Source organism: Lonchura striata, chromosome 3, assembly GCF_050655825.1.
Source record: "Lonchura striata isolate lonStrDom1 chromosome 3, ASM5065582v1, whole genome shotgun sequence".
Classification (NCBI taxonomy): domain Eukaryota; kingdom Metazoa; phylum Chordata; class Aves; order Passeriformes; family Estrildidae; genus Lonchura; species Lonchura striata.
This window is the reverse complement of record NC_140705.1, coordinates 74,705,006-74,732,885: the sequence shown is the minus strand read 5'-3', so window position 1 is coordinate 74,732,885 and position 27,880 is coordinate 74,705,006. Positions and strand designations below refer to the sequence as shown.

At 37.4% G+C, this 27,880-nt stretch overlaps 1 protein-coding gene across 2 annotated transcripts in view; it reads right to left on the bottom strand.

Annotated features, from left to right (window-relative positions):
* Positions 1–269: 269 nt before the first annotated feature.
* Positions 270–27,880, bottom strand: part of LOC116183470 (thrombospondin-2) — a 39,369-nt gene continuing 11,758 nt past the window's right edge. For both annotated transcript variants that reach the window (XM_085575468.1, XM_077782094.2), the window contains exons 4-22: positions 26,360–26,444; positions 21,803–21,996; positions 20,898–21,038; positions 20,571–20,667; positions 19,664–19,834; positions 18,662–18,838; positions 17,757–17,930; positions 17,192–17,319; positions 16,924–17,076; positions 15,660–15,878; positions 12,487–12,594; positions 11,277–11,436; positions 9,734–9,852; positions 9,060–9,294; positions 6,023–6,250; positions 5,268–5,539; positions 4,203–4,300; positions 1,840–1,979; positions 270–1,409 (exon numbers count right to left, since the gene is read on the bottom strand). In XM_085575468.1, the coding sequence (XP_085431594.1) occupies positions 1,402–1,409; positions 1,840–1,979; positions 4,203–4,300; positions 5,268–5,539; positions 6,023–6,250; positions 9,060–9,294; positions 9,734–9,852; positions 11,277–11,436; positions 12,487–12,594; positions 15,660–15,878; positions 16,924–17,076; positions 17,192–17,319; positions 17,757–17,930; positions 18,662–18,838; positions 19,664–19,834; positions 20,571–20,667; positions 20,898–21,038; positions 21,803–21,996; positions 26,360–26,444 (2,907 nt within the window). In that variant the 3' untranslated portion in view covers positions 270–1,401. The remainder of the gene's footprint in view (positions 1,410–1,839; positions 1,980–4,202; positions 4,301–5,267; positions 5,540–6,022; positions 6,251–9,059; positions 9,295–9,733; positions 9,853–11,276; positions 11,437–12,486; positions 12,595–15,659; positions 15,879–16,923; positions 17,077–17,191; positions 17,320–17,756; positions 17,931–18,661; positions 18,839–19,663; positions 19,835–20,570; positions 20,668–20,897; positions 21,039–21,802; positions 21,997–26,359; positions 26,445–27,880) is intronic.

Below are 27,880 nucleotides of genomic sequence, written 5' to 3'. Positions count from 1 at the left end.
ACTGTTGTATCTGTTTAGAATAAACACTGCTACCCCTTCAGCATTATTTAAGAAGTTCTATATACAGCAGACATAGGTAACAATACAAAAATATTAAAATAAGGGTAACTGGATATATATATTAAGGTTCCATTTGTAAATTCCTTATTATTATTCATTTAATTTTAAAGTATACATGACTATAACCCATGGAACTATACTTAAGTGTAGGCCATGCTTTGACAATATCTACATATTGTGATCTGCTTTCAAAAATTGGTTTAAAATACCATTATTTGTGAATTTATTGATGGATTATTATTATTTGTGTATTGATGGATTATATGCTTTAAAATCAATTATCAGAGAAGGTAGCTTGGCATTATAATCACAATAAATACTAACAAAATATTTATAAATGGAACCTTAAATTCATATGTTACCAAATTAAGTAATGGCAAGCATTGCCGCCTTTTCAAAAACCCACATCAGGTTTCAGGATGTCAAAGTGCTTTTTGCAGCAGAGGTGGAAAAGTGGTTCAGGTTCATTTTGCTCCACATAGTCATGGTATATTCTTTATTACAAGGCAATGCAGAATATGATGAAAACACGGCAACTGGACATAATTTTTTGAAAGTCAGACAATAGTGATAGCTTCAGATGTTTAAATAAATCACTCTTCCCTTTCACATGAGAGTTTCTAGTTCAATTCTGTTTGGCCTAAATAAAGCCCCTACTAAAGAATGTTTTAGGTTGCAAATTTGACAGTTCTACCAGTAATAATTTTAAAGAGTATTACTAAGAGCATCCTTAACAACTAAGCACCTTTTTGAATCAAGAAATGTTTATAACTGATCTTTAATATCCAAAGTAATTTTTACTGTTGGTGTGACCCTCCATTACTTTGCTAAAATTAGACCCAGAAGCTCTGTGTTACAAGTCCAGTCTTGATCAGAGCTAGGAAGTGTCAACCATACACCCAAAAAAATTAAGAGACATTTTTCCTCACTTAAACATAACAACTGATAATCATCATCCCCCCTCTTTTTCTCCATATATATAAATACATTAAGTAATTACATTTTTTTATATGTAAACGTCATTCTTTAAAAAAGACAAGTAAACAAACACATTTTGCTAAGTTTTCACTCTACAAAAACGTTCTAACGTATCAATCTGCTTTTGCTTCAGTGGTGGGTCCGACGTTCACGTTTAGGTTTCGTTAGTCCTGGCTGTGAGAAGGCACTTGGGTGGAAGGGTGGCTGAAACACTCCTGGCAGCTGGGAGGATCCTGGAGAGTGGAGCATGAGGAAATAGGACAGGAGGTACACAAAAATAGAAACTGGGAGTGCCAGGGTGCACTGAGGTGTCTGGGTTGCATAGCATCTACAGTACTTTGCTGGTAATGCAGCAACCACTGCTCAAGCATCTGAAAGAAAAGGGAAAAGTATATTAATTGTGATTGGGTTTTTTTTGGTTAGGAAGTCAATCAAACAAGAACTCCACCATGATACACTTAGGAGATGTAGCACAACACCTTCTGTTCTTCATTTTTCTACAAACAGGAGGACATACTGAAATAGCCTACAGAGGACAGTGGATATACAGAGAGAATTCTAAGCAAGTCTCTCTCAGAAATTTCTACCTTATTTTTTCCAGGTGGATAGTATTAAACATCTGGGGTTTATTATTCAAATTGAGATTATTCTAGGGGCAAGCATTTCACCAAAGGTTTATGCCATGCTATGATACTACAGATTGCTTTTCATTTAGAGGATACTTTACATTTAGACACTTTGTGCTTGTTCCACAAGTTATGAAAGGCTTAAGCATCTTCCAAACATTTTTTTGTAACTAACCTCTGCATTCATATTTGAGGTCAGAGAAATAGACCATCTCTTGAGAGAAGACAAAAAGACCTAATCGTCCACCAGCAAAAGTTGTATCATAGATTGGTCCAGAATCCACCATGACTTGTTTCCCTTCATAAACCAACACTCTGTAAAGAAGAACATAAATTAAACAAGGAGGATAATACAGCATCCAGTGTAAGAGCTGGTAACAGTCTCTAAAAACTGGAACAGAATTAATTTTAACAAGGCACCAGAAAACCCAACCTCATTGCAGGGATCACTTCTCATCTCTATCTCACACCCATGTGGCTGGCAGCCATAACACATTAATCAAAAGCAGTAGGGCTGCTCCTTTAGTGTTTTCATGCACACCATCTGCAAAAGATTTCCCAGTTCTTTATTTAGAACAGTCATGTCTCCTGGAATGAACTATGTCATGTACTAGCATTCACTGATAAGCCCTTGTCCCAGTGAACTCAGGGGTTAGCACACAACCTTGTCACATCACTGAACAAAGCTGTCTTTGCAGCTGTGTGAACAGCTGATTTACTTATCTTTAGGTGCAAGGGCCAACATCAGAAATTGTAAGAACCATCGCTTTAGTCAAACAAAGCATTAATTGGAGACATGCTGAATCTCAATTTCAGACATTTTAAGAGCTTAGTGAAAGCTGGAAGGATTTGGACACAAAGAGCTAGACTAATAATATATTGGAAAAGGAGAACTTGGTTTCTTTGGTTCTTGGGGGTCTTTTTTAGTATTGCAGGTATCAACCCTGGAGACAAAAGACCTCTAAAGTCAGCACTTCATTTTCTTTCTTTATCAGAGAGACTACATTTCCACAAACTTGGATCCTCTGCTTCTCCTGGGAGACTTTGAGATTGTTAGGCTCTCAGTCTCCTTGGCCAAATGAGAAATTACTCTATAGTTGGTTAATTAGACTAGTCTTTGGAGTCAGGGATTATTGTCCTGCTTCAATTGACAATGCATTAGTTATACACAGCAAGATGGCTTCACATGAGGATCACAACCCCTGAGCAGCTTCTAGAACTCAGTGGTTAGGTAGGGGCAGACTTCTGTTTAGACAGAAATGCATGTCCAGCACTTGTAATAAAGTGTTCTGTTTCCTGAAAAGTGCACAAAGATAAGTATGAAACAGCTCCCTGAGATCAGTATTTTATGGACAATGAAAAGAAGAGTAAAAAAATTATAGATTTTCATGTTAATGTAATCCTATTTAATAGAATTCTCAAAATATCAAGAACCCGAAACATATGGGAAAGAGTTTAATAGTTCATTGAACCCACCAGAAAAATTACATAGCTCTTATGTTCATATGGAATTGATATTTCTGTACAAATAAGTTGTTTCATTACTTCATTAGTGAAAAAAATAATTAATTCATTTTCTATCAGAACACCCTTAAGTATGGAGAAATTTAGTGCCCCAAACCACAGAATTTGCTATGTTAGATTAATCTAATGTGATACCAGTGGTAACATCTTTTGTTTGACACTATGTAGATTGTATAAAGGACTTTACAGGTAAACAGCAACATGAATGAAAAAAAAAAGTTTCTTTTTGACCTATATCAGTCAATTATTTGCACTGCAATACACTGAAGGAAAAATAAACTTCTTTCTTTACAAAACCACGTAACTTAGTCTATCCTAATTTGTCTACACTTTGTCTTTCACAGACAAATGAAAACCTCCTTCATGTAAGCACAAGCAAGACCTTTGGAGGTAAGGCTTGACTCTACCCCATGAAAAATATCCTTTACAGTTCCAGTAGTTAGTAGAAGATAAAACTGACATGAGCAGTTAATGCTCAGTCTTTGAAACATCAGCTAAAAACAGCTGGGCTCTACAGAAAGTCATTTGCCACAGCTCCTTGTGTGCCTTACAGATGTGCTCATGGCCACTTCTGCACTGTCTTGTATAAGACACTACAGGAGACAGGATGCTGAAGGAGACAAGCCCTTGGCCTACTTCCCTGAGGCAATGCTCATGTTTATAATTATTTTCATTCACTGAAATCCCTCATGCTGGGGAGCAATCTCATGTTCTAATCTTGCTTTGAGTTTTGCTCACGAATTTTTGGTCTCCTTACAGAAAAGCTACTGAGAAAGAGGCCTATTTTTTCAAGGGTATTTAGCTGATGTAAATATTGAACCATCCAGATTAAATTACATATATCTGAAAAGGAAAATAAATTATTCTGAAGATTATAAAGTGTTCCCAAAATGTTGGACAGTCACAGAAGTAACATATTTATCAGAAACAACTATGAAACTGGTAACAGCTTTTAAATCAATAGAGACAAAGCATTGCTACTAGAAAATGTAGAAGTACAGAAATATTTCTTACTTTATTAATCCTGTTTTAGGCCTATGAATCAAGTGCCACCTGTAAGCAGTATAATCTTTCCAGCCAATGTTCTTGGGATCATGCCACAAAGTACGCACCTGCAGTAGGAATACAAATGCCTTATTAGAAACACACCATGCCCCAGTAACTCTACATCCACCACAGCAACTGCCAAAGCTTACTTTCTGAGGAGTATGAAACTGAAAATAGCTTAACATTTGACTGTATCATCAAAATACTACTTTTATGGGGTGAAAGTAATGGAAATTTCTGCCTTAAACTGTCGATCAATTATTCTCCTGCTGTTTCATAGCTAGAGTCACTGAAGACTGTTACAGCATTGAACCTTGACTTCCCTTATGACATCAAAAAATCAGCTGAATTGGAAGAGACCCACAAGGATCATCAAATCCAACTCCTGGCCATGCAAAGGACCATCCCCAGGGGTCACATGTGTCCAAGAGTATTGTCCAAATGCTTCTGGAACTCTTCAGGTTTGCACATACACACAACCAGGCTGACAGAGTTGATGCTGAATGAGTGCCTCCAGTGAGGGAGAGGAACTGCAGCTTGCACAGATGTTACTGCCTGTGGCTGCTCCTTAAAAATTCCCATTCAGTAACAGCCCTGTGAATTCATATCCACATGTGAAGCCCTACTAACCTAATTTCCAAAATGAACAAGTTTTTTCCATGGTTCAACCCTATCTGGAACAGCAGCAGTTTTTCTCTCTTTTTTCAATGTCTTTTCTCTTTTTCTGTCACTGTACTCTAAACCACGTGCAATTCAAACAAGCTGGAACACCAAAGAAGCAAGTGCCAATACAGAAGCAACAAAGGATTTGTGCGTAACTGAGACATCGCTCTCATGTTCCATTTGATCACACCTCATCTTCCCTTTTATGTGACTGTCTTTGAAATACAATGAATGTTTTACTATTGACACTACTAATAAGGGAATTAAAAAACACTGATAAACATCTGCAAAAATTGAGGTGTGAAAGGAAATTTTTTAAACATGTCCCTTATCTTTAAAATATTGTTTGCCTAAAAGTGCATCTCTCACCTGTCCAGGGGTGTTTCCTGTGTGCCAGAGAGCATTTCGTAAGTGCTCACCAGTACCAGTTGTTGAATTCACTACTTTGAGCGACACACCAGAATAGCCATAAGCCCTGGTGGGTTTGTCCTCCCAGTAGGTCTGAGTGACCTGCTTCCACATCAGAACGTAAAACCGACTGCTGGACTGGTAGCCAAAGACAAAGCCAGCGTAGTCATCATCACGGTCTGTGTTAACATAGAATGTCCCGCTGAAGTCAACAGAGCTGAACTCATCGTAGCCTGGAAGAAGACAAGAGAGACAAATCACTGCATTACAATGCTGGATCCAGTTACACACACCCAAGAGTCCCAGCTACATCCTGAATTTTGGTAGGAGACATAAGTGGTATTTCTCAGTTCCCCCACCTGTAGAAGTGGAGGTAATTACACTTGCCTGCATGAAGACTTCTGGAGAGAAATAAGTGGCTTACAAGGGGCATTGAAGACAGCAGACACTATACTTACAAAATTTTTTCAATTGTATATTTTATGTATGTTACAGTCACTGATGAGATGAATGGACAAAAAATGCAGGCAGCATTGCGCTGTTTATACTTTGGGCATATACACTGCCTCCATTGTAAGTCCAACATTTGCAGCACTAAAAACATGCATTTGTGTACCTTTTTTCCTACCTTTTCTACCATTTTATCAACCTTTTTTTCCCTTTCCTTATCACAGAATCACTTGCTACTTTTCCAGAGGTGACAAAATGATACTCACCTACAGCTATTCCAGGATCAGAGTTAGCAGTCTGTACCAGTTCCTTGCCTTGGTGGCGAATAACCCAGTTGGGATCAATCTGAGCCGTTCCCTTGGGGTCCAGAGGGACCATCTGGAACTTTCTGAAATCAGTTTCACTAATGGCATTGTTTTCAGGGCACACATCATAGATATCTGGAACATTGTCATTGTCAAAGTCATCTTTGCAAATATCACCTCTCCCATCACCTGTAAGCAATGTGAATAAGCAGAGGCAATTGTTAGCAATTTATCCAGCCCCACTTTATACATCACTTTGGAATCAGGGTGGGAAAAGTTGGAAGTTTGCTGTGTCGATGTAATTCACTAATGCTTGCATTACATTTTCAGTTTAATTTGTTCCAGATTGGATATAACACCACATTTAAATATGTGCTGCGCAAATCAATTCAAAGAATAGCATTAAAATCTTAATCTTCCACACATTACATTACTAAATATTTATATACTGTTGATCATATTAAACTATTTTTCAGACTCTTATCACTGTCTTAATATTCTTTCTGCAACAATCCATCTAAGATGTCCCAGATTGCAGATGCGTCACCTCTATGTCAAAAGAAAGGGGGGAGAATACATGCATAGCCACTCTTCCACTTGTAGATAGAACAATATGACTTATAAATAACATAGTGCTTCAAAAAAATGTATGAGAAAAGAAGGCAGCACTTCATTCAACAGGGTTAGCCTCAGAAGAATGAAAAAATTAAGTTTTGTTATATGGATTGCAGGAAGTTTTTAGAGAACAAAATGTACAGCTCATCTATAGTTGTGCTTCTGCTCAACACTTTTACTACATGAAATATTTTAGAAAAACTAAAAATTATTTCCTTTCTTAGTTTACCTATAATATTAATGGACACAAGGAGACATGACTTGCCTCAACGAGCAAGAAGTGAAAGGAGGCATTTATAAAAAAAGCTCATTGCCAATGACTATTATTCTATGCCATACAATAGCACAAAGACCTGAAAATATTGTAGAAAAGCTTGGCTAGACAAGCATAGAAACAAATCCCCAAATGGCTCCAATTTTTACAACAGAAACCACTGGATATTACATTGGGTACTAATGCAAACCCAGTGCTGCCGACTAATTTGTTTCTATCCTCACATAGCAGAGCATCTGATTTTTGGGCTTTTTTCCCCAGTGTTTATGACTGCCCTAAGAACATGGGAATTAACACAGTGGGAAACAGCAATGACCCAACTCAGTCAATACTGACCTACTACTAGATGCTTCACAGAAAAATGGAAAGCAACGTTACCATGACTAACCAACGCAGCATTACCCAAGTATGGAGCTTTCAGACAAAAAAGCAGAACAAGTTTTAGGCAATAGCCAAAAATGAAAAGAGTAATTAGAGAAAATTGAAACATCTAGTATCTCAGGGCTCTGTGCAGCTCAAATATGTGGTGAAATGCTCCCATTTTCCATGCTGGCTATCTGCCATAGACAACTCCAAATCCTGACCAGCTGTCTGTTCCTCCACCTGTTTGTCTTAGCACTCATTGGAGAAAAGGGAATTAATTTCCCATTTTGTTTCCTTTGCCAAATCAAAGAGATAATTCACAGAAGAATCTAATTATTCATTAAAAGTCCAGCTGATGCTCATTTGGTAGTGAGTTGCTGCTGACAACATTCATTCCCTGTCAAGGAAAGTTAGAAAGTGTTTGTTTATCCAGTCACATCCAACAGCTCTCTCCAGGGCCTCATCTTTATATGCTAAAACTAACATCTTCAAGAGCATGGGAACAATTTTTTGCTCTATTTACCCTTTTTCCAAGATTTCTGTTGGACCTGCTGCTAATGACAGTGATGAGCTGGCTAAACTGATTAAATATCTGCTTTTTCTGAATCGATAATCCATACATCAATGTAGTTTCCTTTACAAAAACCAGGTGATAGATGACAAACTATATCAGCTTGTGGTCACCCTTATTCTGGATTTATGAAATTAAGGGGCTATTCGAGGGACTGGAAAATACAAAGATATTCTGGAAACATACAGGACTGAAAGGTTATTAAAATTAAGAGCTACTACTGACTACCAACCAGAAACTTCCTACTGACAGCAGTTGTCTTAGCAGGCAATCAGACAAGGCTCAGCATTTTATCTTTCTAAGTGTACATAAAAACATATTGTGTAGGTAATAAATTCTGCTTTCAATTTCTACAGCACAGCCATGGAACGGCTCCATCAAGCTGTATAACTTGGAACAGAAACTGCTTACCTGCATTTGTTGCGAGGGTCATTATTGCAAACATATTTGGTGATTTTTAAAGGGTCATAAACATTTTCAAAATTAAAATTGCAAAACTATTGCTATTTAATTATTTAAATAATACCAAGCACAGAGAAGTACTGTCTGAGGTGACCAACAACATTTTACAAAAAAAAAAAGGAAAAAAGGGCAATTACATATCCATTTTTTTAAACTGTGACATGTATATCATCAAGACATATTTAAAGCAGTCTGTAAAGACAATTTGAGAAAAGTTGCTCAGGAGTCAATTAAACAAAAAGATGGACTTAAAATATCCTGAAGAAATAGTCTATTTTTCAAAATAAAATACAGTAGTAAACCATTTTTTTTCCATTTTAATTTTCAGATGGAAAATGAAACAGCTCACTTTTCATTTTTTAAAGTATTTGTAATTCAAGATATTTTAAATACTTTCTGACGCTTTTAATATTTCAATTAAATGTGAAAATAAGAATCTTAACAAAAACATGGATTTTTCTGTTTAAAAAAAAAACTGTTAAAGATTTTCTCCTATAATTAAGTATGTGCATGTTTGAGCTCCTGTCAAAGATGTTTCCTAATGCTCTAACCCTTGATCAAACTGACCAGTTTAGTTCCATTGAATTCCATGGTGTCTCAAATGTCAAAAGAAGCTTGGTTTGATGCAAAGTCTCTCTTCACCAAATGTTAATACTACAAGATCAAAATCAGATACTAAGAAGTAGATGAAATTCATATGACCTTGCTCTTACCATCTGAGTCTTCCTGCTCAGGGTTGTATCTGAGGCGGCAGTTGTCCCTGTCATCTGGGACACCATCATTGTCATCATCAGAATCACAGGCATCTCCTTTACCATCCTGATCATGGTCAGCCTGGTTAGCGTTGGGGATGTAAGGGCAGTTATCCTGGTTGTTCTGGTGGCCATCTTCATCTATGTCCTCATTATTGTCACACTGGTCACCAACAAGGTCATTATCTGCATCAGTCTACCCCAAAAAAGAATTGTACAGAGTAATTTTATTATTTTTACTCAATACAAAAGTACAGCATGGTACTTAACTGTTCAACACTTCTCTTCAAGGGCTTCTGTAGTGACAAATATCACAATGACAACAGTGCTAAAAGTACAAGCATAACTTCAAGCTAGTATGGCAACTTATTCTTCTATCAGTGGGTAAGATCTGGTCCCCAGAATACTTGCAGGACATGGCTTTACTTGCAGATGGATTAAAGCAATCATCACTGTACTTCCCTTTCATCTGATACAAAGGAATCTCACAATATGAGATGTGAAAGTGAGCAATATAGATTCACCTTTTCAGCTGTTCAGTACAGGGACTGATAGCAATTCCTATCCTATTCCTGTGGTCTTTTCTCTGCCCTTGTTTTGATGTTACCATTAAGGAGACTATATTCGTCATTTACCTGGTCTGGATTATGCATCAATGGACAATTATCACACTGATCACCAACTCCATCACCATCTGTATCGCTCTGGTCTGTGTTGTAGACGTAAGGGCAATTATCCCGTTCATTAAAAATGTCTAGGGGAAAAAAACCCAACAAAATATTAAAAAAAAAAATCAAAATAATACAACATACAACACAGACAGCCACAGACTGCAGGAATCACCAGTGAAGAAGCAAGGGACTCAATCTTTCTGATTACAACATCATTGCTACAAATAGTTAAAACTAATATTAGAAAAAAAATTATGGTATCAATTTTTCTTATTATGACAAAGTTTTCTGAATGTATTTTCCTATGGAAGAATAAGGCTTGATTATGTCTTAGAATGTAGTCCTTTTCATTGTATAACAGATAAAGGGGTGGGGAATTTTTTTAAATAATTTGTTTTGGATTTTAGTCCCCCACTCTAAGAAATGGCATGGAATGCACAGCTATATCAGGTTCAAACTTCTGAACTTTTATATAGAAACAACTGTATTAATATTCAGCTGCCTCAGCATTAAATAATTTTACCAGAACATGTTCATCATTAGTTGTATAGTATGCCAAATTTTCAAAAGAAACTGCTCCTCCTCAGGAAACTTCATTATAAAACCAACAGTCTACTTCAAAATTGTAAGATGAAAAGAAACAAACACATGTTGGTATATCTGTCTGGGAAAGATAAAAGGACCCTTCCCTGTATTACATTGTCCCTGTAGATTTGCATAATCTTTCAACCAATAACATATGATTGAATTTTTCTTCAAATGCAGAACTACCACGAGTACTAGTATGAACCTGATGATCAGAAGGAGGATGAGAGAACTTCCAAATGTTCAGAAGCTAAAGTCAAAAACATCCAAATGTTTAAAATCCAAAGCTACATTTCTTCAACTTTTAGTATTTCTGTATCCTCATACATTTGAAATGACAAAGGGATATGATTTTTAAACAATATTTAAGTGTTTTTCTCCCATCTTAATTCTGATCAAATGGGGATTATAAAGGAATGTACTGGTGGAGGAAATAAGCACTTTCTAACAATATTTTAAGACATGCAAAAAATGCATATTTAGATTACTGTGAGTTTTGCATACTTATACATTCATAGAAAAGCAGATCATATTACTGTGGATATTGTCTTTACTATGTGAATGTTTTGATGTTCTTTTCCCTCCCTAAAAGGAAAAGGAAAAGTCAACAGAAGTGTTATATTAGACCCTGATTACTTTGGAACACAGATGAAAGAAAGTTGTTTTTGTTTTTTTTTTTAAAGATTACACTGATAAAGACTCACTGATTTATTCTTTAGTAATATTAATTGTAGTCATTTAGGGACTGTATGGACAACCACACTACACAGGGCAAATAAAATTCAGCCTTCTGTCTTCTGTATTTTTGAACTGCTAGACCAAATTTTATTCCACGTATAAAACCAAGTAGCCCATCTTACTGGACATAAACCAAAGTGCACTTGTGGAACAGCACCTAATTCTCAAAATTGGTAAATCATACCATCTCCATCAATGTCCACAGCACAGGAGTCACCCTCCCCATTGTTGTCTGTGTCAATCTGAGCAGGGTTGTGCACATAGGGGCAATTGTCACAGCGGTCACCAACTTCATCTTTGTCATAATCAAACTGGCGAGGGTTGAACAGAAGAGGGCAATTGTCCTAGTAAGAAAAAAAAAAAAGATTTCACAATATAAATCACAATTCATGAGAGCATATTATGAAGTGGTAACTCCTGTTCAGCTTGGACAGAATTCAAAAATCAAATATTGATCCATTATTTTTCAGTGGACAAGCTGTACGTATACTGAAGGTCATGGCAGTAACAGGATGGCATCTGGACAGCCTGGCTCACTCATACAATTAGAGGCAAGTAAAAATCTTATGCTGTTCGTAAAACAATTTCTAGCTACAATTTTAAAAATACACCTACTAAATGATATTTCTTTATCAAATTATTATTTGGGTTGTTGTTTTTTTTTTAAGTTTTCCAAATAGAGACCAAATGAACACAGCTCTTACCCAACTTTAACCATCTGAAGCTCTAGAGCATCTAGGTTGCCTCTGAAGGGAACAAAGAGGAACAGTAAAATTCTAATACCAGTTCCCTTATCCTAAATATGTTCTAAAAAGCCAGGGTAAGGCAAACTCTCAAAGTGCCTCTTTCTGTTGATTGTACAAGGCAACGGTTTTAGACTACATGGCTATCTTTTAGGCTCTGCAGGTAAATTAATTTGTCTTCTGGGCAGATCTAAAGGAAAGTATAAACCAGGCTAGATTTTTCTTCCCATCATTTTCCTTTGATACTGCCTGTGTTTATAGTTGTTTTGGAAACAAGTTACCATGAATAAAAATAACATCATATATATATAATATTTACCAGCTTTTCAAACACACTAGACTTGCCATTCTTCCATTACAATATAAAAAAATCCATTACCACTTTCCATTAAACTGTTTTAATGTACATAACTGAACTCAAAACCGATACAGAGAACATAATTCCAGGGGCTCCCCAGTCTGCTTTGCTCTGCACAGTACTACTCTCCTTTGACTGAATACAGCTTTACTCTGCACTACACATCATTCAGGGAAGGAAGTGCAGAATAACTCAATTGAAGATCTGAATAATAAAGTTCACATCTATTGTAATGGTTTTCCTTAAAATCAGATTATTAGGTCAAACATACGGCAGAGAGATACACATCTTACTTTGTCATCTTCAACACCATCATTGTCATCATCCTCATCACAGGCATCTCCTTTGCCATCTTTGTCAAAGTCTTCTTGGCCAGAGTTAGGCAGAAGGGGACAGTTATCCTGGCCAAAAGAAATAATCAATACATTATGTTTACATTATGTCAGGATAACTTGCCTGTGCAGAAGAGTAGATATGGTACACCAGAGACTATAAAACAAGAGCAATCAGCAAAGTACTTTTTAAAGTGCCTGGTTTTTTGTTGGCAAAGGTAGTATTCATTTGCTGCTTTCATATTGTAAAGTAAGAGAAATGCAGCTGCAAATGACTCTGTTTCCCAGTTGCTATTAGTGTGACATTTCTAGTAAATTTTAGAGGGAACTAGCAAAGAACAAACACACCACACGCACAGACATGCACTCTTACAATAACTTTTTGTAGACAATTCATGAGATATATTTGAAGATCACATAAAAAAATCACCAGGTTTTGTTGCCAGAAAAATAAAAAACCAAGCCAAGAGAAGGTCTTCAGAAACAGCTGTTCATATGGAAACTTACTACACAGCAATGGAAAGTACTACACATCAATGAAGGGGAACATTCTAAGAAAGGATTTTGAAAAAAGTGTCTTATACTGTTCTGCAAAAGAGTACCTTTGCACTCATGTGGCTTTAAAAATAGGAGTCAAACAGACCTCTTTGTTTTGCACCACAACTTTGTAAAGAATTATTTTGTATAAACACATCTTAAGTTACACTGAAAAATAAGTAAAATAGCTTGCCAACCTTTTAATATCCCCTTTTTTTAAATACTAAAATCAGCTAAAATTGATTGCAACTCTACCACTTGCTATGAATAAGTACATCTATGAAAACACACTCTGTTATTCTCATTTTCACTCACATTCCAGATCTACCTCACACAAAACTGAATCTGACAAAAGAGTGCACAAATACCTCTTTTGTAACACATACTCTAAAAAATTAGAATTATAGTCAGATGTTTTCAATCTCAGTTCTAATAGTACAGACAATTTAAGAAAAAGAGTACTGGAAATATTGTGATAAATATCAAATCTCCAACATTTTTATCAAATACCTGTGAAGAGTCTTGACTGTCCACCTTAACACTGCTTTCCAGTAATACAAAAAATGTTTTGAAATAATGAAAGAAAATAGTCACAAGAGTAAGTTAATGTTCAATCATTATCAGCTCAAGGAAAGAAGTTTTTTTAAACCAAATTACTCAGCTAGGAGATTTTATAAAGAATACAAGGGCCTGCAAATTTGTGGTATTTTTAAGGGGTTTTTTTTGGCAGGTGGAGTGTACTTAAATGAAGTACTTGTGTCTATTAGATCAACACATATTACACAAAATATTAAACAAACTTTGGAAACAGTTTTTTCTGAATGGGTTCAGCATGTTGTATCTAACCAAAACAAATGCTTTGTGTTACATCAAGAGTGAACACGTGCAAATTCTGATGACAGGAACTGAAAGAAATATATATGAAGTGCAACAGCTAAGTTGGCTGAATCTACAATGAACAAACATCAATTACAGTGAGGAAGACCAACATTTGAGGCGCAAATTTCCATTCATATCTGAAATTCCCATTCATATCTGGGCTGACAGAGCCCAGATGCACACAAGTGACTTAGTCTCTCAAAAAGCCTGATTTCAAACTTTCCTAGCCTCTTGGTCTGTGTTTTAACCACTATAGTAGTCTAGAGATCAGTCATTTTTGTATTTCTTTCTTCTTTTTTCTTTTTAAGCAGAATTTTTTTGCTAGAACTTCTAGAAGATTTATAGGCATATCACTTTAACATGGAGCAGCAAAAATGTTTCAGATCTGGGAAAAGAAACCCTCAAAGACCTCAGAAGAGAAAATCTTGCCCTTAGAGCCATTACTGATTAGCAAAATACTTGAGTGTCTTCCTAGTGAACATACACAGGTAATCCAGTTCTGTCAGTGGCCCCACAGGTAGGTGTTTAAAACTGAACACCTGCACATGCCTTCTACTCTGACAAAACTCCTCCATCCCAGTTGCTTAACTTGTTGCTGCAATCAGTGTATGCCCCTCTGTATTGTGCCTGTAATTCAGCCATCAGCAAGGCTACCACTCAGAACTAGGATCCAGGGGATTGCCTGTCAGGGGTGCCCTTGCTCCTTTAGCTATTTAAGCCATTGTTAAACTGGCAGAGCAACTTTCAGCCTGGTTTCGTACAGCATCAGGGTAAGACCTACAAGGAAGCTCACCATTTTTGAGTAATTCCCACTGGAAGGAAGCTCAGGCCATGAAATCAAGACTTACTGTGCCCTTCAGATGAGCACAGAACCAGGTCTCAGGGAATATACCACATGGACATACCCTATTAAACTGACATGCCACCATTTTTAGGAATCCTGATGCTAATTTTTCTTATGGGTGTAGTAATGTTTCATTGTTCAATACAACAGCACAGCTGCACAGCAAGATTGGATAGATCCCATTTGCCACATGCAGAGCCAATGTTGGCAGGCAGTTCAGGTGACTCCCCTTGCGAGGGTGAGAGCTGGGATTTCACATCTCTGAAGGGTGAGAGAGGCTGAATCTCTCATCCTGGTCCTGTGAGCCTTTGCAATAAGGAGTACATTAATTAGTCATATTCATTAGGCTCCTACTGTTAAAAATTATCTTGGGCTCTGAATCCAGTTGTCACAGAGTGTGGTCTGCTTAACTCTTTAAAAACAAGGGTAGTTCAAGACAGCATTTTGAACTCTAGCCCTTATATGGCTGTCAGAGTCTTTTTACAAGCCCTGTACATAGGATTTCACACTCTCCTGGGCCCTGAGATCCCTGCTTGGTTCTCACTAGCTCTGTGCTTCACACCCATGCTTTAGGCAACTCCTGCTCAGTGTCCTAACTCCATTTACAAGCATCCCAATTGGCCATGTGTTCTGAGTAGGAAGAAATCCAAAGCAGAGGACTCTGTATTTAATTTGGAGAATCCCTTATTGTATCCTACCAGATTAAGTGAATACACATTTCATGGCATCTCCTAGAAAATGAGCATGTTGTAACAGTCAAAACTTACTGAAAGAAACCACCAGCTTCATGAATTAAAAGGGTTAATCACAACTTCTTAGGAAAAAGTGAAAATGTTGTTAACACATAGCATTTTATCAACCTTTTTTTACCTACCTTCACACAGTGGTATGTTGCATTAGCAGCACAGACCAAGTTATTATTAGGCCAACCATCCAAATCTGAATCCTCGCCACAAATGCGTCCATCACCAGCATAACCTGTTCTACATTCACATTTGTACATTGGATCACTGAAATGGCCCAGATAGATGCACTCTGCAGACTTGTGGCAGCTGTGTGTCTTGTCCTTGCACGGATTCTCAGGTTCACAGACCTAGAAATGATGGAGCATATTCACTGAAACCTGATAATCACAGCCAGCTGTGTGTGCCTCAGCTTCTTCAAAATCAGACCAGTTAGAGGTCTGAAGACAGGAACTTTGTTTTGAGATTGTGGTTAATAAATTATACTGCTCTCTCAGTTCACAACTCCAACAAATATGTACAATAAAAATAATTAAAACAAACCACAGAAAAAATTGGACATTATTTAAAAAGCAATTAAAGTGGTTAGCAATTTCAAACTGTATCTAGCATGCTTCCAGATGTCATTAAACCCCAGAAATTCATTGCAACAGAAAGGCGATTGTACTCGCCTCTTTTCTTTAGTGCTTTGCTTGACAGTATAAAAGGACAATTTTCTTAAATCAAAGAGACCCTAAGGAATTCTTGTGTTCACCTCACAAACGGTTTTGTTACCTCTTCCTTATCACTATATTTGTCATTGACAGTATTTGAGAATCTTACACAGATGATTGACACGTAGAGTTCACAAGCTGAGCTAACCACAGATTGAATCAACAGCAACAAAGAGAAGAAGGCCAACCATGACTTCCAATTTAACATTTTTGTCTTTTCTAGGAAAGACTAGACTTCAACCTCACTTCTACTTCCTGCTGTCCTTCACCACTGATAAGCTTTGGCCCAGTGGAATTTAGGGAGTGAGAACTTCAGACATGTGTCTGATACCACTGCTATTAACAGAATCATATTTATGAAAAAAAAAAAATCCTAATTCTTCAGTTTCCACTCTCCATAACAGGTATGTTAACCTCAGAGAAAGGAATGCAAAGCAGGGAAATGTTTGCTCCTGGAATTTTAGGCTCATTTGATACAACTGTGAAGACACCTAAAAAAATCAAACCCTTAGAAAACCCAATCCCAAATTCAGTATTTTGTTACTGAAACCAAAAATACACTGAAACAACAGTTATTTCAAGCTATTTTTGTTTGGTACCCAAGTTTATCTTATGCCATCATTCAAAGATATTTCAGATGAGAATTACTCAAAGCCATCAAATTCCCTTTGATATCACTTACTTGCTTCTCTGTCTTGGCAACTTCAAGCCCTACTCCATAGGGCTGACTTCCTTTATAGCGTGGAGGACACGGCAAGCAGTGGAAACCCGGATTTGTGTTCACACAGCGATGGACCTGATTCACTTTAAAGCAAACATCTGACACAGCTATACACTGCAGGTTAAGAAAGAAAAAAAAAAAAGGAGCAATCAATTAGATGGCTCTGTAATTCCCAAATAATGAATTTGTCATGGTGATTTCCTGATGTTAATGGAAACAAAGCCAATACCTCATCAAGATCCTCGCAGAAGGTACCATTGCCAAGGTATCCTGCTGGACATGCCCCACAGGACCAAGACCCATCTGGGTAACTGTTGCATTCTGCTCCAGGAAAGCAAGGATTTGACAAACACCCATCTGGCAAAGACACACAAAACTGAAAATTAAATAAGGAGCATAAAAGGCATGTAAAACTTCATTTAAGAAACAGGTATTCTCTGGTCAGTAGCTTAAATCACACTTGCTGCAATGGACTCTTATGAAACCCCTGAAGTTAGGGTTAAGTGCATTTAAGAAAAATTACTATTGATTTGATATGAAAAAATTAGATTGCTACACCCAGTTGAATACATTAGAGCATATTCAATCCCTATTTAAGAAAGGCATACTTCTTCAAGAAAGTTGGTATTGCAAATATATAAAAAACCCCACTAAATAGCACTCAAAATAGTTAAATGTCCTCTACTGAAACAAAGGTATAATTAGCAGATTCCTGTAGTGTGACTTGATAATGACCCATTAAAGAGATAACAGCAATAATAGTGACTCAGACTGAGTAAAGAATGAACACCAACCAATTGGGCAATCCTTCTTATTGCACATATCATGTTGCTTGGTATCTCCCACACATGGCTTTCCTCCATACTGTGGCTCTGGACTGTTACAGAGCCGAGACCTCTCACGAATTCCTCCTCCACAGGTGACAGTGCAGGCAGACCACGGAGACCAAGGACCCCACTGGCCATTCACTAAGATATGTAAAAGAACAGAGAATCACAGGCAATAAAGTGGGGATATCTGGTGCCAATGACAACCCTTCATCGGATCGCTGACTAGAGACAGTTCCTCACTATGTATGTGGAAAGATGATAGCAGACGTTTGCACTGAGATAGCAATATTTCAGAAACAAACTAATGAAAAATACCCAACTGTTTCCTAGGCATTTTTTGGCCAATAATTCAGAAGACCAAGCCATGCCCATTAGATATGCAAAGAGAAAAAAAGGAGGAAAAATTATATAAAAGGAAAGTGAAAGTGTATGGAATGAAAGGTCTAAAAAAGGTTTAAAAGTGTAGACAAATAAGAAAGAATTATAACATCAATTGTGTTGAATGTGTAAAAAATGTGTGCACAAATATCAAAGAAATCTGGCTATTGGGGGATTGTATATCTATTCCTAACAAGTACAGAGAGCTTCCTTTTAGAAAGGAAGTGTTTATTTTTGATATGCAGAGACACATCACTAAAATGGAAATTTCTCAAACTCTTAATATTTAAAGCCAAATTATAATTTGCAAGGTTTACAAAACCTCTGACTGCATTCTTGTCTTCATTGTCAAAACACCTTTGTGTGTTATTTCACTCATAAGATAAAATTTTGTTTTCCATCATTGAAATTCACTGTCATTTAGATCTGAATAAAGAGAAGAAATCCAGCTGGAATATTGTATTACTTTTGATTCAAGACCACAGACATACCTGGACATGGAACCTTCTCACACTTCTCCGTTTCACGCCCATTTCCCACACAGTTTTTCCCACCCATCTGGGGAATAGGAGAATTGCAGAGGCGGATGCGGGTGATATTTCCCACTCCACAGGTAACTGAACAGGAAGACCAGGGAGACCAGTGACTCCAGCCACCATCTTGACGTACTGCCAGAGAAAAGAGGACACATCAAGCAAACAGCCCACCTGCAGCAGTAACACAAACTCACTTATGAGGTTAGCCTTCTAATGAGCCTCTCACTGCATCTGATTAAAGTCCCATCTCTTTCCCACCATTTCACTTACAAAGCCCAGCATGCCAGCTCAGGTACTCAAGAACAGCTTTCTTAGGAATTTCAGTAACCAATATAAGACTAACAATTATTTCAGATATTTTACTTAAAAATAAATTTTTCCAATGAAACAAACACTTGTTCAAAACGTACATTTGGACATCTAGCAGCCTCAGCTGCTAGATATTGCCTTAGGTATTATATCAGCCTGGATATCACAGGTACTTCCAATAGCATTAACTACTGTATTTCTGGAATATCATCCTTGTAAGTGCCTTAAATAATAAAGTAGTTTGATATTTATCAGAAATCTTCAATTATTACTGTATTCCTGAGCACAGCTAAGTTAATGGAATGGCCCAACAATGATTGAATGGCAGACGTAAACACAGCCTTGAATATCATGTTTACAAACTAAGTGTAATATCCAAACAGAGTTCAAACAAAATACTCCAGTCATAATGTTAAAGAAAGGATCACCCATCTTTTTTTTTAACATAGCTAAGCCCAGAATGTACATACCTATTAAATTGTCAGGAAAGGGAGAAACATTTGAAAGGGGAAAATTGGCAAAGAATCTAATGACAGCCACTTTAATTGTGCATATAGGATTTCTCAGGTGCATACTGTCCTGACTAAACTTGGTTTTGCTTTGAGATGTCAAAAGAAGCTTTTAAAAAGGAAGAAATACATTACTTACTGCGATGATCACATTTCTTAAAGCTGCACATCCTTGTTTGGATGTGGGGGCCTGTACAAGCACTCCTGGTGACATCACATGACCTTCCTCGCATCTGTGTCCCAGAGCCACAGGTAACTGAGCACTTTGTCCAGTCGGACCATGGTGACCAGCCCTCCTCACTGTCATCAGCTGCAGAGCAAGAGGTAAGAAAAAGTGCTTAGCTTTGAAAGTTGCTCTACTATCCTACTTAGAAGATATTACCTTTTCTTTTTCTGCAGAATATGTACTTTAACATGGAGAACTCTCCTTTTCTAATTTTGCTTTACCAAGCTGCCACTGATGGTACAGAATTATGGTGTAATATAATGAGGGGTTACTTGAGATAAGAATCCTGGATCTTCATGAATTTGTGTGCAGTGTGTTTGCACACTGATCTTTGAAGCAAGAAGCACTGATCTTTGAAGGAAAAACATCTTGTCTCTAGAATGAACTGAGCCAAACCCTGAGTCCAAACTGCCTTTGGTTTCAGAATAGAGGTCAGTGTGATATGTGGCCCCACCTTTGAAAGCTGCATAATGGTGAACATGATCAAGAGCACATTATAAGAATTATACCCTATGCTCTGAATGACTAAAAAAATGTGAAACGTGACTGGGGAGAAACATGCATTTAATATTTTATGCCCAAGATAGCTAAGCAGTTTATCACCTTAATTCTAAGTAACCAATATAATCAATGAAGACAGACCAGATCCTTCAGAGGGTAACTTCAAGCACCCAAGTTATTTTGTATGATCTTTGTATACATACAGTTCTATATTTGATCTTACCTGCCCTGACATCTTAGTCTTTGGCATTATTCAAAGTCACTACTAGTGTTTTTGAAAGCTCAAAAAAACTATCTTTCTCCTCAGCTAAATACTCACAATGAGAGCAGACTGGACAGCATTCACCTTCAACAAAAACTGGATCGGCACAGGAAACTGCTGGGCAGGTGATTTGATTGCATACAATTTTGGAATCCTAAAGGCAAAGAAATCAATTTACTAATTTATGCTCACAGAGAGGTAAATGAAGGTAGGCATCTGGGGAAGGTTTTTGTTGAAATGCTTTGATTTGTTCTATCATGGACATAGGGACTTCCTTTTTATAAATGTCATTAAGTCCAGCCACACTATAAGTAAATATGACCTGATGTGGACAGTTGAACTGTAACTCCATTTCTGCAGAGAAGAGTATTTCCAAAACCTTACCTGGCAAATGCACTTGGTGCAGCTATCCACAATCCAGCTTTCATTATCTTCAAAGACACGGCCATCCTGCCAGCAAACCAGTTGGTTCTTCATTGTTTTGTTAGGCCCAATCAGTTCCCACATAATTTGGTTCTCTTCAGACTAAAAGATGAATTTAATGAAAACAAACTGTGTATTTCATAAGCAAACTGTTTTAAATAGACGAAACTGAGCTACAACCAGACAAAATTCTTCCATCAAAAATTTTATTTTTTTGTTCATAAGGAATCTTAAGTATTGCAGTCCTGCATAGCAATTCTAGCAATGGTACAAACACAGTGACAATACTAAGGAAAATCTGCTCTTAGTCTTTTTGCTTTCCTCTGCTACAGCTTCACTTCAGGTGAGAAGACTTTAGTCCTGACACATATGGCATACGAAGAAAATGCTTTTAGAAATAATTAGCTGATTTGGAATAAGAAGAGGGCCAGACTTCAGCAAAACATTACTATCATACTTCAACTATAAAAATCCCATACATTTACTTGCAGTTTAGGTACCCCATGTAGACACTTATTGAGGTATTCATAAATGGTGTAAACATAGTAAAAAGCCCATACTTTAACGGCATGCAAGCAAGGTTGAGATTGCTAGCTTTCAATTTCCAAGCCTTCAGAAGGATTTCCCCTGTGTATGAATGCATATGTCTGTGTGCTTTTTTAAACCAAGCCTTGACTAAAGTGTTGTACTCAAGAACTACCAAACTAGTGTCAATGAAAAGAGGACATCTTTACATTATGTAGATACACTAACAGGTGTTCATATGCAATACAGAAATCTCTGTTAAATACCCCGGCATAAAATAAGGAAGGAAAGAGCACTGCACAGCAGACCCCTGTCAGTTCTCCAGACTTGCAGGTACCTACCACTTTTTGGAGGTTGTCAGCCAGGTTGTTCACCACGATGCGCAGGCCAGTGAGCTCTGTGAACATCGATCCCAGCTCTTCACAGGAGCGGTCACAGAACTTGGCCTTCTCCGGTTTCTCACCCACGTACTCGGTTGTGACTGCGGGGCTCAAGTGAAGGATTTCAGTGCTCTCATTGATGGTGTTCACTTCAGCTGGTAGCAAGAGAATGAAAGAGAAGAGCAGCATATACAAAGCTCTTCCACAGATTACAGATTCTGCTGAAATCACAGACTGGCACCCATAGGTAGGGTTTAAACACATCTATTTTGGCACAGCTTCATGCTTATTATACCCATGAATAAAAAAGGGGTTACATGTCAGCTGGTTCCAGTTATAGGCTTTCCCTTTTCAAAATTAAGATCCAAGCTGTGTCTGACGGCCCTCACTTTAAAATTGCTGGCACTGCAACACATTCATTTATGAAGATGGCTAACAAAAGGACACAGTATCAAAAAAACAAACCTATTTTATCCACTCAGACATAAAAGGTTTCAGATTTTTTTATGACCTATCACATTTCCTCTAGGCAGAGAAAAAGGCAGGAGAAAGTTTCCTTGCAGAAAGTAACTGTCCTTGCTCTTCCATAAATGCCATGGTTGGGTCAAATTTGGACCATTATTCAACGTATACCAGATTGGGCTGCTCTGTATTGCACTGCCAGTGTTAAGCTCAGAAGAGCTGTTATAAAAACAGTTTCATTCTGAAATGAAATGGAGGTCAAGTGAAGATCAGACAGATTATTTATATATCACTCCAAACATGCCTCCAAAAGGCAGACTGTAATTAAAATAGAACTTTGTATGCATTAGACAGAGAGAACTGGACATGTTTTAATATAATTTTAAAAGACATCCCTGTCTACAGTAAATTCCTGAAAAATAACAGAATGCATGATTTTAATTAATAAAAAACTACATAGATAAATAAATAAAACAGTCTGTGTTCTGTTAAGCATTTGAATCTCCATCAGGTAAATGTCTTATGGATTCCATGGACACTTTCTCTAATGACTCCATGAGAAACTCAAAGTTGGTAACAGCTATACAGCAATCCACACTTCCCTCTCTTAATAAAGACTCCTTTAACAGATTTTGTGATGTTAGAATAGCTCAAGGTTACCTAAGAGAGAAGACAAGCAAAGGATATAGCAATATAAAAGAAGAAATCAGCACAGGAACATGTGCGATAAAACATTTATGTTAAAACCCCAATATCACTCAATTTTGACAAATCACCAAAGGTGGCAAATCTTCAGAAAATTTAAGGGCTTGATTTGATGCTTTACTATACTGAAGTGTTACATATAAATAAAAAAGGAAATGAAAACAGGAGCAAAGTATTCTTTATTCCTTTGGAAGGCTAAAAACAGAAGAACAAAGAACCAACCCACAATATGACATTAAGTGACTACTTCTTAACCAAACTTAAAATTATTGGCTTGATGTGCTTTTAAATTAGCTATGAAACATCTGCCACTAGCCAAGGTCTACAAAAAATTGTTCTCAGTTTTACAAAGTTGAAGCAATTGTCCAGTTTCATTTACAGTATGGACGAAAACCACATAGCAGATCAGAACTCTGTGTCATAACAATTTATTTCAGCTGCTTTTTGATTCCCTGGAAAGAATGCAATTTTCCTACCACATTGGAACACTAGATTTCTCAGATCCCCCCACAGCACTTCTCAGATCATTAACTTCATATTTTTCAAGCCAACATGGAGTGTGCCTTGACCGGAACATTCTGAGGACATTAATAAAGTTGCAATCTCAGCAGGAAACGTAAACCAAAACTATGTTAGAAGAACTAAATCCTCACTTCCTACTGGTACTTGGCAGTGACTGAAAAAAGATGCCTGGGGATCACTGGGAAATCAGTTCTCTGCTGCTGGCTTCCTGCTAATTTCCTAAGGACCAGATGATTAAAATGAGAAACCAGAAGAGCAAAATGTGCATCCTCTCACATATGCAAATATAATTCTGTTGATATAACTCAAGAAGGGATTTTATTGATGTTCCTATTTAGGTGTGTTTTTGTCATCTCTCCTATCCAGTGCAGTATATAAATCCCGCCTAAAGGATTAGCAGCCATCAAACTACAGACATACTTTCCTACTCTCAACCAAACAGCAATCCCCAGCCACCATTTCACCATATGTCACATTCCCATATTAGGCTTAAAAATACATTGGAAAAACATAGTCCTATCTCTTTTTGTGTCCTTAGGGCTGAAGGAACTTCACTGGTAACATCAGCTTTGCTGTCATGGGACATCAACACATAAAGATGTCATTTCAGTGCCTGTACTTCAGCTCAATGAGTCTGCCATCAAAACGGGAAAATATCTTCTGGACCATAGCATCATTCATGGCTTTTCAACTGTGGTAATTGCCATTAGCAGCATCACCCAAGTTTCAATACTGGGCCCAGTATTGTTTATACCGTCCATCAGTGACTTGGATAGACAGGCAGACGCCTCCTCAGCAAGTTCACAGATGAGACAAAGCTGGGAGGAATGACCAATACCCCAGAGGGCTGTGCAGACCTTCAGAAGGACCTTAGCAGGCTGGAGAAATGGGCAGAGATGAACCATTCCACCCCTCTCCTCATCCTCAGCCATATCTAGGGTGCTGTGTCCAATTCTAGGCTCCTCAGTACAAGAAAGATATGGAGCTCCTGGACTAGCCTCAACCATGGACCACAAAGTTAAGGGACTGGAGCCTCCCTCTTATGAGGAAAGGTGGAGCTGGGCCTGTTCAGCCTCAAGGAGAGACAACTGAAAGGGGACCTCATCAAGGTGTATAAATACCTAAAGAGGAGGGAGCCAGGCTCTGTTCAGTGGTGCCAAGCAATAGGACAAGAGGCAATGAGCAGATACTGATGCACAGGAAGTTCCACCTGGATATGAGGAAGAACTTCTTTACTGTGTAGGAGACCAAGCACTGGAACAGATTGTCCAGAGAGGTTGTGGAGTCTCCCTCACTGGACATTTTCAAGAATCATCTGGACACAACCCTGTGCCACATGCTCTTGGATGACCCTCCTTGAGCAGGGAGGTTACACTGATGACGCCCTGTGGTCCTTTTCAACCTGACTCATTCCATGAGCATGTAATAAATCTGGATAGGCAATGTCAGACTCTGACATGCACATAAAAACCTCTCAAGTAATTTTGATGGCCTCACTGTGCTATTAGTTCTTTTCTGTTACTGCACAAGAAATTTCCATCTTGTAGTGTTCTCTTGGTGTTGTAAAGTAAAAGCAGAAATACTGTGAATTGAATTATTTGCTGAAAAATTCCCAGTAAGGATAAAACAAAAACCCCAAATCTGTATAATTTATAGAACTGAAAATTTGGCAATATTTGGCAATTGACAGATGTGATAAAAATACATTAAGAAAATATTATCTGTTGGTTATCAGCAGCTTACAGCTGTACAAGAATTCCTCCTAAGGTATGTATTAGCATGAAGAATTAAATTATTCCTGTAGGCTGCCATTTGTTTCCTCTTCACAGTAGAGGTACAGTAACATTCCATTTCTACTTGGTGATATTTCAAAACATTTGAAGAAGTCAAGATGTGCTATTGTTTAATTTCTGGGTTTTGCATAAACAAGGAAAAAATTGAGTTCAATCTGCTTAACTGATTTTCTATATACCACATATTTTAGCAAAGTTATGGAAATAATGGCATTTCAGGTGACAGAAGTTTCAAACAAAACCCTGAAGTCCTGTCTTGTGCACCTACAACATTGCTCTGACAGATTGAGCTGGTTTTGACTCTTGTTTGAGCTCTTGTCATCTACAAGCACTGGGAAGTAAAACAGTCAGCACCTCCTATAAGCTTGAGTACAAAACCTTAGCACATATTTGACAAATAATCCTAATTCTTTTATGGGGAAACCACTTCACACAGAGTGCTTCCCTCCTGGCAGGGTAAGCACTAACTGGAATAACAAGAACACGTCAGCCCATAACATACATGCCTTCCATGTATCTTCCTTTGATTTCTTACTTTCCCGAGGCTGTTTTGATTAACATTACTTTGGGAGTCAAACCAAAAGCCACTTTCAGTCAAAGGTACTGCCAAGGAAGGAATTCAGTGTCATTAAGAATTGTAGACTAATTTGTGGGCCCATTGACAGTTAGCAGCAGAATTCAGAAGCAACACTACTTGCCTTGTGTGCAAAGAATTGCAGAAAACTCATGTAAGAAAATATGCATTTTCCTACCTATGCTTTTTCCCCTTTAATTTCTACTAATTTATTGCACTTTTTCCCCCAACTTAAAAACAGGTTCAGAGTTTTAAACCTAAATAACTGAACTAAAATAATAGGATAGAGAATAGAAATGACATCATAAAAACATAAAAGTTCCCACTACCACCAAAAAGCAACTTATGCTCCTTTTCATTTCAAAGGGATCTGTTGCCTGGTTTTAGGATAATATTTCACAACTGATATTTCTAATTTTCAGATTCAACTGAACAGTATTAACAAGATAACAAAAACCTTACTTGACTGGCTTCTCTGGCATCCTTTCTTACGCAGAACATCCTCTATTGAAGTATCAAAGATTAACTGAATATTTTGCAAAAGACCCTGTAATAATAATTTTAAAAAGCAATTAAAAGCAGTAAGATCAAATTTTGAGTAACTAATAACTGATCTGTCTCAATTCCATGCTACTGGCTGGATTCAGACATAAGCAAATACATAAAAAACAACCTACAAGACATTAAACCTGACACAAAAATAAAAAAAAAAAAGTGGTTATAGCTTTGTTATATACAATTTTAGTATTATAAGCTGCAAAACTAGGTATGTTCTGAAACATGTAATAATAAAAGATATTAATCTGCTACAAGCTGAAATCTCCATTTTCATAGTGAATTTTATATTTGTCATAGAGTCAAAGGCAACTTCTCTGCCCCATCACACTTCCATCCTTGGCCAGTCATTCCCATGCACCATAGTTCACAGCCTCCTCAATTGTACTGACCCTACTCTGAGACAACCTCTATAACCAGACTGGCATCTATTTAATTTGGGAAAAAAAACTCTCCAAGAAAATAATAAATTAAAAATTAGATTGTTTCAGTGAGCCACTTAACAGTACAGCTTCAGAACCAGTTGTATGAGCACTACTGATGGAATAACAATCATAATCCTGGAGGCAGGAATAGAGGAGGCTGTAGGCAAGAACTTCTCAAGTCCCTGCCAAAACTGGTCATCCCATGGAGCCAAACTCCAGCATGTCAGGCTCTGGCTGAAAACTAGATGGTACAACATGATGAGAAAGAAAGGGCTTTTTGAAATTTTTGGAGCCATGAGTTCAAGTTTGTCTTCAGCTGTGATTGAAAAGAAGCCAGCCTTAAAGCAGTTGGGCCAGATCATTTCACTAAATTATGAGGTGGAAGGTCGCTTTCATTTGATAGAAAAACCAAAAAGCTTATAATTGCTTCATCTCAAATGTTTTTCACAAAAATAAAAATAATCTCATTTACAGGACTGATCAAAACTTTTTGTTGCATTTCTTTTCTCAATTTTTTTCCTTTTAAAATATAAACTGAAAAGAAACATTCAAAATGGCAAAACAGGATGTTCTGTTACAGGATGGCCCAACACCACATGCTTCAGCTCCATTAAGAATTCTTTTTCTTCTTTTTTCAAATAGAAAAATAAAAATATTGACATGTTTTCATGATTTCAATAGACTAATTCATTGTAAAAACAGTGCTTCAGAAAATTTGCAAAAAATTCTACAAATCACCACAAAAACCCAACATCTCTAGAAGTCTTACATCTGGAAAAGGGATGGTTGCACAGGAAAGCAAAAAATTGGTTTTGCACACTTTTTCTGGATTTTGCTTTGCCCTTGCTTTCAGGAACCCCAAAATCACACAACACAGATCCAGCAATTAATAAAAGCACACTCTGAAGAAAGTCTGCTTGGGAACACCTGTGACCCCATCAAATCCCAGAGGCACTTGGACAACGAAACTGTGTCTACTGCACCTTCCCAAACTACTTGCAGT